Source organism: Paramacrobiotus metropolitanus, unplaced genomic scaffold (genome assembly GCF_019649055.1).
Source record: "Paramacrobiotus metropolitanus isolate TYO unplaced genomic scaffold, Prichtersi_v1.0 Parri_scaffold0000123, whole genome shotgun sequence".
NCBI lineage: Eukaryota > Metazoa > Tardigrada > Eutardigrada > Parachela > Macrobiotidae > Paramacrobiotus > Paramacrobiotus metropolitanus.
In genome coordinates, this window is record NW_026570343.1 from 317,339 (window position 1) to 330,990 (window position 13,652).

A 13,652-nucleotide genomic window follows, 5' to 3' on the forward strand; every position below is an offset into this window, starting at 1 on the left:
TTTTGTACCGCGGTGTTTCTTACGTTTTCACAAAAGCATTGGGGCGTGTGTTTTCCATTTTATCTACTCCTGACCCTACGTAATGTGTCATGAACTGCGGAAATTGTTGTGCAGGATGTACAAGCCCATCTGGAAACAAGAGCGTAAGTGTACCCGCGAAATAAATGGACTGCGTAAATAATAATTACCGTAGTGGGAGGGCAACAGATAACTTTACTAACCGTTACAAAATCCACCACCAATCCAAGGTAATTTAAAACGTTAAGTTATGTTATCACAGCTTATAAAAGCCAACTATTAGTATCTAAGTTTGTTTACTAAGTTTAATTTTTGGCACCCGTGCTGTCATCTTGATGCACGCGCTTGATGCTAGCGCAACGTGCGGTAGTTTGTACAATAGTTCAGGCCCTAAAATTTTATTTTTCCCGTTTACACTTATGCTCCTGTATCCGGATGACCTTGCAGCGTGCCCGCATAATCACTTTTAATATCTGCTGCAGTAACGTAGTCACCGGGGGATCACCATATAGTGGGCCAGCACAACAAAATTTTTAGGACGTTTACAGACGCCAATACCGAAAGTCGTATTTTGCAAAATTACAACAGACAATGCAATGCATGATTACATTGAGTTCTGTTGCCTGACACACCGGTGGGCAGGTAGAAATCAGCTTTTTCTTCAATTTGCAACGTTAGCGCTCACCAGATGCACAAGCGTTCTACGCCCATCGAGGTCGAGCCTTTTTTGTGTTCAAATAAAGCGTTTGGTGTTGCCGTCTGTGAGCACATACGGAGGTGCACACGTTGCGCGCATGTCGTTCTGTACTTCGGTCACCGGGTTCGGTTGGGGGCCCACCAAAGGACTATATACTTCTAGAGCATACATTTCCGTTATTTTCATATTGGTCGGGCTGTTTACCCATACATCAATATCGACAAGAATTTGTTCGCGGTAATACGAAATACAGGACATTGCACGAAAAGATTAGATAACATACTTGTACGAAAGAAGGAAGAAGCAAAAAAAGATCAAATCAAAAATTCATTTCACGAGCTACAGCCATAACAGTGTCATTTCCAAGTCTTTCTATCCAGTAACGGCGAATCCGAATGCCACTGTACAGACGTCACTCTATGACCCCTGTTTCGTTATTAACTCGCGGACAAGCGTTTCGCTGGCGGCAAGGGATGTAGCCTTCCTTCGGAAGAGTCGCAACTGGCTCCATCGTGCACGGATCCACTACGTAAAACCAAAACTACTGACGCAATGTAAATTTTGCGGCAAAGTAAATGCTCTGCCTGTCATGCATGTTGAACAAGCAAGCGATAGAAAGTAGCACTTCTTAGTTCTTACCATAATTAGCAATTAGCACTACTAGTATCGACCAAAAAACACTGAAGGTCCTTGAATTCCCAAAATCAAAATGTTTGGCTGTTGCAGGTGCGGAAAATATCTCGTGTGATTATAGAAAGCAGTTCAGATTCAGCAGGATAAGAGCAATTCAGCATGAAAACTCGTGCAACATTATCGCCTTGTCAAGAGAGTGGAATATCGACAAGGTTTGCTTACCTTGCCATAATATTATGTCGTCAGCTTTCGCGTATTTACCATGATCCTCGGGGGGTTCGGTTTGATTTACCGGTGCCAGATGGAAGCGGTACGGCAGAGCGTTGCGAAGGTGGCCTTCATTCATCCAGGCCCAGGGCACCGCGACATCTCGCCGCGGACAACTAGTCGCAGGACTATTGGTCGCAGACATTTCACCGCACGGCCATCTCGCCGCGCGACGTTTCGTCGTAGGACATTTCGTCGGTAGGACTTTACGACGCTAGACTTTCCGTCGCATGGACGCTTCGACGAACAGAAATTTCGCCGCAAGGATATCTTGACGAACGGCATTTCGCCTATCAAATAAATGATTTACTAAGCCACTAAAAGAGTAAGAAAAGGGAAAACTACAAAACAAAACCAAACGAACAACCTAAGAAACCTAAAAAACTAAAGAAACCTTAGAAACCTAAGAAACCTAAGAAACCTAACAAAACCTACGAAACCTAAGAAACCAAAGAAAGCATAAGAAGACCTAAAAAGGCCTGAGAAAGACTAAGAAAACCTAGGAAAAACTAAGACTAAGCCTAAAAAAACTTAAAAACTAGTGAGAATTAAGCGCGGTGAATTATTTGTCGCATCGTTCGAAAAGTCCCAAGACGAATTGTCCGCGACCAGACGTCTTGCGTCGAAATGTCGCAAAGTTAAAATGTCTCGAAGCATATTGTCACAAACCGAAGTGTCCCAACGTCCGAATGTCCGGCGGCGAAATGTCTTCGCGGCGAAAAGTCGCACGTCGAGTTTAAGTGCGGCGAAATGTCACACTACCAATTGTCCGGGTGCGAGGCCCCAGTGGTGGGCGAAGCAGCACTGCGTCTGCACAAAGTCGCTGGCCTTGTATCCTGGCACGCAATCCCGGCAGTGAGGGTCGCCGTCTACGGGGCATCTCTTCTCTCCCGGCCTGAGGGTGTCATCATATATTGAGCGTTCATTGCCAAGGTTGCCCCAATTAAGGGCTAAGGTCTGCTGGTCAGCGTTGCTTTCTCCATGTGGATGGGGCTCTTCGATACGGACGTATGGCACGGTGCCGTCCGGCTGCCCATCCGGGACGGTGTACTTAATGTAGTCGCCGTTGACTGCCGCAAACAATAGCAGTCCAGTCAAACACAAGTACATCCAAATACCAAACATATTTCTTATGGTTAGAATACGGAATTTTTTTATAACCGAATGCTTCTTTTAGCGCTTTCTAAAGCACGCAAGTGCAGTGAATATTTTTTATACCGCAATTCGCGGCCGAGTGGCATTTGTTGTGCTTTCTTGGGCACTTTTTACGACACTGCCGCCACCAGTTCCAAGTACCGTGTACCAGTGTACCGCACGGAATCTCTTCACAAAACTGCAACTGAATTTGTTTTCCCTACTGCCACAACCGTGTCTGCACCGAAACTTTGCTGACTCAGGAAGTGCCTACGTTGAGAATTCGTTGGTAAAGCCGGAAAATTTTGGAGTGGGTGGTGGATTGCCTGACAGTCTCAGCGCTAAAGTATTAGCCTAAGTATACTGCCTATCATCTATTCCTTGAAAGTTGGCTGAACATACGTCCGGTTGAATGTTTAAAGCGCAACGACACCCACACCTACCTCCCGGAATTTTCCAAAAGTAGGGACTCCATACAAGGATAGGTGGAGATTTGCCTAAAACGTGTACCGGCATTCCAAAGCAGGAACCGATTGCTATTTTAGCCGAATTTCTAGCACTTACCGCGCTAAAACTGTTCGAAGGCTTCGCACCCCACGCAAAAGAATGTCTTTGGGGCTCTATAAAATAAAATTTAAATGGCTTTGTATTTATGTTTGTACTGGTACAACACAGTGGGTACACAGTATACACTAACCCGGTTTTGAAGGAAATTTATACGTGTGGGTGGTACGGCACTGTAGGCCATGTATACAAATTGTGAATGCACCCGTATAACGTACGCGTGGTTACCTGTTACACTGTACAGATTTCCGGTAACATGGACAAAGCGTAATCAGCCGGCGGTAGTTTATCGTGCACTATCTCACGCGCCAAACGACTTTTCCGCGGTCAAATCCCCGTTGGCAAATGTATCTGGACATCACAACCAAAATCTTCCTAGCTACTTTCAAACTAAGGGACGGCAACATTACGGAGATGGAGTTTGTTTCCCAGTTGACCACACTTCAGCTAATTTCGAATAGTTTTTGATCAGTTTGAATCATAACTTTGGTAGCACTAAGTCATAAAAACCCTAGACATAAGTAAACTGTCGATAATTGTTGATAAATGAACGTTCATCGCGTAGCGACATTAACGTTGATTCTTGTAATAAGTGAAACATATATAACAATGGTGTACGAGAAAGGTTCGTGAATCGCCCATGTTCCACGGTTAGTAAATCGACCGGTTATTTGCGTAAACTGAATAGCGAAAAATACAATGCGTCATTCTCATTTTAAAGCCATTGCGCGCTTTTGTTCGTGAATCGCCCTCTGAACCGTGCTGTACATTATGCACCAAAGATTAGGGGATCATTAAAAACAGCGTATGCACAATAAAGAACACTGCATGAAAAGAATAGTTAAGCCACCAAAGAAGGAAGAAATATAACAAAGCTTACATTTAAACTAGTACTACAAGTATAACAAGGCTGTCAGGGCACAATCATACAGTAGCAGTGTGGTTGCCAAATCTCCTGTATAGTAGCGCTATAAGCACAGCACAGTGCATGTCAAGGTTAAATAGGATCAGATGAAAGAAGTAGCCAGATCAATGCCGAATTGAAAATTACCCTACCGAGCCAAGCCATAACAGTTTCGTTGTCCCTCCCTACGTAGTAGGTGCGGCTATCGGGTGGCAGCGTACAAACGTTAATATATGGTTCCATCTCGTCTAACTTTCGGGCAAGCGTTGCGCTGACGGCACGGGATGTAGGGTCCATCAGGGATAGTCGCAACTGGCTCCATCGTGCACACATCGGCTACACAACACCCAAAGCTGTACTTGGTTGCTTTCGCACTATACATTACCGTATACGACACAACAGATGTTCTGCTTTAAAATCGAATTTAGAGAGAGAATGGTTCACAATTGTTAGGGACTTGGCCCGGTACATGGTACAAAAATCCTGTTTATGCAACATGCACGAAAACTTTCATATGCGCGAAAGTGGGAGTTTTCGTGCATGTACACGAATGTGTTACCATCATTACCATGTTCCAGGCCAAATCCAAACTGAAGTGAAGTGAATGAGACACAACTGAAATTTGTTAAGCTAATTTTAAATCATGATTAGCATTATCGAGCAAAACACCGCGAAAGTGAATTCCGATAAATAAAACGTGTCAGCTTGCTACAGAAACTTGTGATAATGGAAAGAATTTCGACTTAAGAGACTGACAGGAAAAACTCGTGCTACATAATAATTATCGCCTCGCAGAGAAATGGGTTGTCGGAAAGATTAGTTTACCTTGCCATATGTCGTCAGCCTTTGCGTATTTATCACGGTACTCGGGGGTTCCGTTTGTTTCACCGGTGCCAGATGGAAGCGGTACGGCAGAACGTCGCGAATGCTGCGCTGATTCTTCCACGCCCAGTGGTGGGCAAAGCAGCACTGCGACTGCACAAGGTCGCTGCTCTTGTAACCTGCCACGCAATCTCGGCAGTGAGGGTCGCCATCCACGGGGCACCTCTTCTCCCCCGGCTGGAGAGTGTCGTCATTCATTTCCTTCGGAGAGCCAAAAGTAAGGAGGTGAGAATCCATCCACTGCTCAAAGTTGCTTACACCAGCCAGCCAGGGCTTTTCGATGAGGACGTACTGCACGGTGCCGGCTGGCTGACCTGCCGGGATGCTGTACGGGATGTCGTCACTGTTGACAGCTGAAAACAATACCAAGCCGATTGCACACAGCAGTAAATTACCGAACATTTTAAAACGGGTAAGTGGTCACGCGTAATGTATGCTTCGCTTCCAGTGAGCTGTGGAGCATGCGGAGCGCTTTTTATGCCGTATGGCTGTGCGTGTGTAGCCGGCAAGAATGTTAACATGTTCATGGTTCACGGTGTGAGCATATTTGCCGGGCAAAAATGCTCACGAATGAAATCATGCATGTCACGTGTTGATTTTCTCTGCATCCGGTTTGAAATTAAATGTTTTATGTTCCTGTATTCTCAGTACGCAAAGGATGGCATTAATAATATACGAGGAAATAAAACGTTGATCTCATAAAAACCAGTCTTTCCTAAACTTCAGCGACTTTTATCATGAAGTTTTAAGCGATTCTGTATGGTTGGAGCAGGACTACACAGATATGATGAAGATGGCATTGTATTTGGCAGAAGATTCCCTGTCCGGCAGTCCGTCTTGTACAATACCCACACTGTTTATTTCTGAATAATATTAAATTGATTCTTTACTGCGGTAGGTTGCTTGGCGAGCAGAACAAAATAGACGTTAATTTAGTGAATGGTGCCGGGCAGTGATGAACACGTTAGCTATTGGGCGGTAATCGGATACCGCTGATGCAAGCCACACTTGCAATCAGATCAGAGGAATAAATCGGCCGTCTCTGAGTGGCAGTCTGCTTTATGGTCGTGAACATCGGCGCCGGGCGGGGATATCAACATTTTTTAGCCATGTAAATAAATCTAGAAAATTTCATAACACTTAACAAAACTTAGCAATAGTGGTAACAAGCCCGTTTTAATTTAGAACTTCGATGCTCTATACCGGTTCAATCATAATTCAGAATTATATTCATAATTCAGATGCCCTCATACCTTAACTAAATAGCCCCTGCGTGATCTTTGGTGTTTAGTACATACATATGAAACAGCGAAATCAGTCTGTGAGGTGTACTGTAACTAGCTGACTTATCGGCTTACAGTTGCCTAATTTCATAATCAAATACACCAGCAACAGGTCAGTTTCACAATTCATTTCAAACAACTGGTCACTCTCCTCATTCTGTGTCTGTTGCTCCCTATAATTCTGTTAAAAAACCTGATATACTGTAACCACAAAAGTGGTTTAGCTTTAGGTGCAAAATCGAAATTTACTCCCCCTGCAAATATTCCAGCAAAGTCAGGCCGCGAATTTCTGTTGTGGGCTGCAATGAACGTGCAGTTGGGAAGGGGCTTTAATTACCTTTACAGAGAACCTATGGCTGTAAAACTTTGGAGCAAGTGTGAAGCGTGCACTTCAAGTATAAGTACTTATTATACTTGAATACTTATTGCGATTGCCCACACTCTACAGCATATTAAAATGCTTACAAACATTAGTATAATTATATTTTTTAAAATTGTATTTCCAAGAACTGCCGGTGTGGTTTTTTGCAATTCGACGGATGCCAGTATGCGAACGAACAATAATACTCCACTGCGATCGTGAACATGGGAGCCGGGCAGGGATGTTAACGTTTGTGAGCACGCGTGCCGGGCGGGAATGCTCACGATTATAACGGTATGGTAATCGGACACTGCTGACATGAGCATGAGCTGCTCTCGTTATCAGATATTTGAAGATGCGTTAATTTATGTCATTAACCTCTGCCGCTGAATGCTTTATATTTTGCGGCATTTCTACCTACGCTGAATTCGTGAACACGTGTGCCGGACGAGTATGTTTGCGTTTGTAAAGACGAATAGTTTACTTCGTTGAGTATTAAGCTTTAAGAAATTATGAAACATAATTGGCTGTAAATACTATGCCATGATGACTTTGGCTAGCATCGAAGAAAACTTTTTACTAAAGATGGGATGTGTGCTAATACACAACTGCAGTTAAGGGAAGTGTGCCGGCACAAGGTACATGATACATGTGCTAAAACGTTCGATTTTCCGCACTCCCAAACACGGTAATTGTGCATTGTTTTATAAACTATCAAGCTAAATGATTTGTATACGTACATTGGCGTAAACACCGAGCCCCCGCATGCCTTAATTTAATTAAATTTGGTCGTGGGCTTCTGATTCGAGATTTTACGGTATGTTAGCGTGAAAATTCCCGGGGTTCACGGTGCCCATTGCATACTGGTGTCGCATCTAAAATGAACCGAGATAATAAAGGATTAACCAAATATAGTGCAACAAACTGAACAAAGTTTGCATAGCAACGATAATTCACTACGATGGTCCAATAACTTTTTAAGGTTTGTACACAGTATATTCTATTCCTAAATCTTACACATATCAGGCCAAGGCGGCACTGTTGCCATTTCTTTTCCGCACAAGCTCTTTGACCTTTTTTAATTAACTGTTTTATTTAGAGCAAGCCCTTCTTAAATTTAAAGAAAATTGTCGACTTGGTGCTAGCTCCGGATGCGCTATACCGTTAGCGCATTTCGTTACTTTTCGAAAAAAAATGGACTTGTATAACCTGATTTTTTTAGGCATTTTTGCTACAATTTTTTTGCTGCCTGACGGAGTGCAACAGGCAAGTCGGCTTTTGTGAAATATGTAGCTAAGGCCTTGCCCTAGCAGAAACTAGTTGGGTGCAGTTCAGTACTTCTTGCATTAGAACGGAATTAATTTTTAAGCTCTCTACTTGCCAGTTTTACGAGAATTTCTTGTGCGTGGCCTCAGTTCAGCCGTCTCTTTGTCGAACGCAATCACCAGAAAGTCAAAACTGTTAACAGCAATAAAACAGGAAAGAATTTCGCTAACAAAAACTGTAATGCAAAATACTGCCATCAACTTAACTGATTAACAGCAATTTTTTATTAAGAAATAGGGAAATTTGAAAATTTGTTTCCGAACATCCCCAAACTCCACCTACTTTTCCAAAATAATTTACGGTAAAGTTTGACCTTTATGTAAGGCTAGTTTAATTTAGCTTTTGTGTGTGGCAAAGACTAATCTTTCGAATAAAATCAACATGTTGCCAATCAGACATTAGATTACACATTAGACTCATCACACCTTGAAAAATTAAACGGCCATTTCGTTCAGCCACCCGGTATAAGCCGAAAAATCCCGTTTCGCTATTTATTCATCTTAATCCTTTGATAAATAAAAATCTGGAAATACATTTTGCAGCTCGAAAAGTTAACATAAATAAACATGTGCATCGCCGCCCGGCGCACAAGTTTATAAACTTAATGCAGATTTGTACGTGCTATGTACGTATTACACAGATAACGAAATACGAGGATCGGCCCCAACAAAGAAAAAACGCTTTTTATCAGTTTTTGATGAGAGCGGTTTATATTACCGTTCTTTTACCGATTGCCGTGCAACTACAAGCGTGAACATCCTCGCCCGGCACGCGTGCTCACAAACGTGAACATCCCTGCCCGGCTCCCATGTTCACGAGTGTAACATGAACCGCCTGCCTGCCTCCATGCGGAGTAAGAGCGCGTCTGATCGGCATACGAGAGCGGCAAATGCTAGCGGTATCCGATTACTGCAGAGATCTTCCATCGTGAGCATCCCTGCCGGGCGTTTGTACTCACAAATACGATGTACAAGGAAAAAAAGTGGGCAATGCTTAAACATATCTGAAAATCTGTGCGTTATTTATCGGTTATTCTAAGTAAAAACTACAACATCTGTTTTATGTGTTGTAAGTACAATACAGTGGTGAAGACTACAGAGATCAAACTGCAGTGGGTTCCATATATATACTCCGCTTTGCGCTGTGCTGCATATTAGGTATGGATTCATATGAGAATGAAAGAAACTAGTACTTCGTATAAACGTGGCCAGGTGTACAAGCCCGTCCGAAGTTAGAGCACGATAGAGAACAGCTAATGCATAATAAGCGCAGTGTTAGCGCTTAGCACGATGGCCACTACACTACGTCTACCACAATGCGTAAATGCACTCTGCAGTTAGATTGTCCCTTACTGCACCGACTATTTTTTAGCCATCTTCCGCCTGGCAATTACGATTATGCTCATTAAAATATATGGCGTGCACCAATGCCACCAGCCAGCCAAAAGCATGTTACGTGTTTAAAGAGTGTGGCGTGTCGTGGCGTAGTATGCTGTTTGGCGTAACCCATGAATTTACACTGTTCGCTGTTCTCTATCGTGCTCTAACTCCGGACGGGCTTGTACAATGTAAATTCCCATGGAGCGTATATAAATCATGACCGGTATACGTATACGGGTTACCTGCACCGTAATAAAACTATTCTACAACCAAATGATGTACATAGGGGTCTCAAAACCCTCTGTGCGCGCGATATCCGCTTGCTCAGATACAGAAAATGTAAGTTACTGTATAAGTACTGTATTTTCACAAGTTTAAGGGACACGAAATTGCCCTAGGTCTGCTTGCAAGCACCCGGGGCGCGCAGCTACGTTCAGATCGGTTCACGAACAGCTGACTGGCGGTTAATTCAATTAAAATTTTAAAATCATTAAAATCAGCAATATCACCATTTAACAATAACTAATTTTCAAGTTACTCCGTTATGATTTACTGAAATCCAGTGTTTATGCGTGTGTCATGGAAAAATCGCACCGCAGATCTTATCTTGACTGGGAGATCAAGTATTTTTTGAGAAGCTATCGCACTAGCAAAGTGTCCCTTCGAGAGTTCTGTCGGAAAAAAAATATTCCAAAAACGTGCATGAGCAGATGGATATCCAACGAGTAAGTGATGAATTACCTAAAATTGGTATTATTTACTGGACAATTTCTGAAATATTCAGTTTAAATTTATCATTGATATAAGTCCGTCGATTAGAGAAACCGATGCGAAACCACGTAAGAGGGGACCAGAAAAGCAGGCCAAATATCCCAAGCTGGAGGAAGATTTACGAGAATGGGTAGACGACGAACGCCAGAAAGGGTATCCTGTAACTCGCAACGATCTTCGAAATCAAGCGTTAGAAATTGCAAAGGAGTCTGGGATTTTGGATTTCAACGCATCTACAGGCTGGATATCCAAATTTATGTCTAGGAATAACCTGTCTTCACGCGCAGTAACGCACACGTCGCGGAAAGAAGAATTTTCTGAAAAAGATCTTGTACGTTGCCGTCTAATTAAAATCTATCTCAATTTAACACAAAAGCAAACACACAATAAAAATTGTGAATTAAGAACTGATTTTTAAATTAAACTGCAGGAAGATCAAGAGCGGTTTTTCGAAGAGCTCGTTGAAATTGTGGATATCCAGCAAACGCCCGCAAAAGACATTTTGAATTTTGACCAAACTAACGTCAAGTACGTCCCCTCAAAAATAAGAACTATCAACCAAGCAGGAGCGAAGCAAGTTTCTGTAGTGACGGCGGCTGGAGAGAAAGACGGGTTTACGATCAGTTTGACGGTGGCTGGAAACGGAGAAAAACTGCCTGCAATAATTGTCTTTAAAGGCAATCCAAAAACCGGGGTTCTTTCCGAACGGATAATGCAACAGTTGGTCATCCCGAAAAATGTGCAGGTTATGAGCTCAAAATCATCTTGGTGGAATGAGCAGCTGGACCATAAATGGATTACTGAAACGTTTGAAATTGCTGGATATCCAAAAGTGTTGGTGCGCGATCAGTTTTCTGTGCATAAAATGCAATCATCGGCGGCTCTTCTCGAAGAGAGAAATATTCGCCAAGTGTTTATTCCTGTGGCTATGACAGGGTACCATCAGCCTCTAGACGTCGGTGTTAACAAGCCATTTAAGCAATATTATCAGGACGAATACCGATATTGGCGAAAGCAGCACCACGAAACTACGAAGTCGGGGTATCTGAAAAATCCTACCCGTCAGGATATCCTAAATTTCGTATCCGTGGCATGGGAAAAGGTGAAACCAGAAACTATTATTAATTCCTTTGCTGCAGCAAAAATAATCGAAAAGCCTGAGAACAAACCGAACGATGAAAACATGGACCCAACCGAGACAGCTGGCCCTAACGATGAAAGTTCTCTCGATATGAGTTGTCAGTTAAATTTAGACGAATCTGGTGATTTGGAGTTCAGTGATGGGAATAATTTGTAAAATAATTTTGTGGATATCCAATAAAAAAACATTTGATTTAAATTTTACAGTAAGGTTTGCGAGATGGTCGAAAGTTAATGGGGCCAACCTGGCATGCGCATTTTCGATGCTTAGCAAACGCAGGTGAACGAATTTGAACGTAGCTGCGCGCCCCGGGTGCTTGCAAGCAGACCTAGGGCAATTTCGTGTCCCTTAAACTTGTGAAAATACAGTAAAATTAAGCTGGTGGTTGTGTGCCGAAAACAGAATTTTACTTTGTCTTCTTGCGATTTTACCGCTGGGGATAAATATGTACAGAGATGATTCTGAATAAAAACTTGTTTCGTCGTACTTCCTTAATGATATGTATTTTTTAAATTCATTTTTAAATGGGAAAAAGTGTTACGGGTCTAGTTGTTTAACCCAGTGTAGGAATACAAGTCAGTTGGGTACTGCCTGACTGAATACATTGCAAATCAGTGTTGAGTCGTGCGCGAAAGGGATCGAATGTCAATAGATTACTAGATATAGAAGTATATATACATGTACTTACGAGTAGTACCACTGCCGGGACACTTACCTTAATTGTCTTTCGGCGAAATTGTAGTTTCAGCACCGGATACTTATCTTTACAATCCTTTTTTTAAATGTGGTGTCTCAGTCGTTTTTCAGGAAAATCTACATGTAGCCCGCATGATTTCATTCGTGAGCAATTTCGCCCGTCAAAAATGCTCACAAGCACTTTCGCCCGTCAAATATGCTCACACCGTGAACCGTGAACATGTTAACATTCTTGCCGGCTACATGCGTGTTATTGCCTTCGTCAGTATTTCCGCCAACTTAGCTTATTCTTTTTGCTGATCAGGGCTCGTATGCCGCACATAATCCTGGGAATTCTCTGATAACTCTGCTAATTTGAAGTGTTTTTCCAGATGTCTTGTCCGTGTCCGCACCGAAAATTTGCTGACTGTGAAATTGCATACTTCGAACACTTGTCCATGTGCCTGTAACTGTAAGTACGCTGAACGGGTGATGGAATTTTGGTCCCTGTCAGCGATAAAAACAGTGGCAGTCCTGTAATTCCTACCATTCCTTTATCTGCTCACAGTGATTCTCCCGAATGTTCGGCTCCCAACAAGCAGTAACCGCCTGACGGTGGGCGCGTGGTCTACTATAAGATTCCAGAAATCGAATTATTTTATTGCTGATAGTTTCCAGCAATCCATCACACATTTGCCGAATCTTCTGTTTAGGGTAGAGTGTTTAACTTGAGAACTATCCTACTCAGCAAAGTCTTAGTGCGGACTCGGATACAGCTTTAGGAAAAACATTTCAAGTTGGCGGGGTTAGCAGAAAGTCCCTAGATTATCTACGGCAAGCGTTTCCTATTAAGCGTTTCCTACTCTAGTAAACGAGGCGTTTACTGGCTAGTTCGCTGAAAGTGTTGAGGATGGCACAACACGGGTCTGGCAACACGGCAAACAAAGCGCGCTGCATTCGATAGACATTGTAGAACCAAGCATTTTACTTGGCTTAAGGCCATGGCTAGTTCGGCTTTATTCATAACAGGCCATTTTGCAGAAGTAAGGCGCTTTACAGATTGAAGACTGCTCTATCCGATGGTAAAAACATTGAAGTGATAAAATTCCAGGGTTATGAAATATAATTTTTTTAAGTTAGCTGCCTAAACTGAGTAACGATGCTAGCAGTGACTGGCCCGGCTCACCATTACGAACGCATATGCAAGTTAGCGCACCTGCGATGAAATCAATGGAGAGCACAGAATCGGGATACGCATCTTTTGTTATACTGCCAGCCATAAACTAGAGCACTGGTCAGCGGAATCAAAGCAAACACCGAAAGACAATAGATTCTGATCACACTCAAGTGTGGTAAGAAGCGGGCAATGGCTGTCTGGATAGTCACTATGGTTTGATATATGTGGTGGGCTGAAACAGTCAACATGCCAATGAGTGATATAAACTTGCATGAACTTTCGAAGGCTACCGTTCAAATTGCACCAGATAAAGTTTGAAAACTAACTCCTAATTCAGGCGATCTAACATAATTTTTAAACTTGATGCATTGGGTGTGGAAATACCTTAGAAGTATTATTAGAAGTATTATTAGAACGGTCGTTATTACGTATAAGCAAAA

General features: G+C 42.7%; 1 protein-coding gene across 1 annotated transcript; it reads right to left on the reverse strand.

The window, feature by feature from the left end:
* Positions 1-4,236: 4,236 nt before the first annotated feature.
* On the reverse strand, positions 4,237-5,501 carry LOC129598481 (uncharacterized). Its single transcript, XM_055496403.1, has 2 exons — positions 5,043-5,501; positions 4,237-4,553 (listed from the first exon to the last, which is right to left on the reverse strand). Exons 1-2 carry the CDS (start codon positions 5,499-5,501, stop codon positions 4,311-4,313), a joined length of 702 nt encoding a protein of 233 aa, XP_055352378.1. The 3' UTR covers positions 4,237-4,310.
* Positions 5,502-13,652: the final 8,151 nt, after the last annotated feature.

Bases quoted from the DNA above. Each gene is read 5' to 3' on its own strand.
- LOC129598481 (XM_055496403.1), bottom strand. From the start codon at position 5,501: ATGTTCGGTAATTTACTGCTGTGTGCAATCGGCTTGGTATTGTTTTCA. The intron at 4,554-5,042 runs GTAAACTAATCT...GGTGTTGTGTAG, and splicing joins GGCTGACGACATATGGCAAG to CCGATGTGTGCACGATGGAG.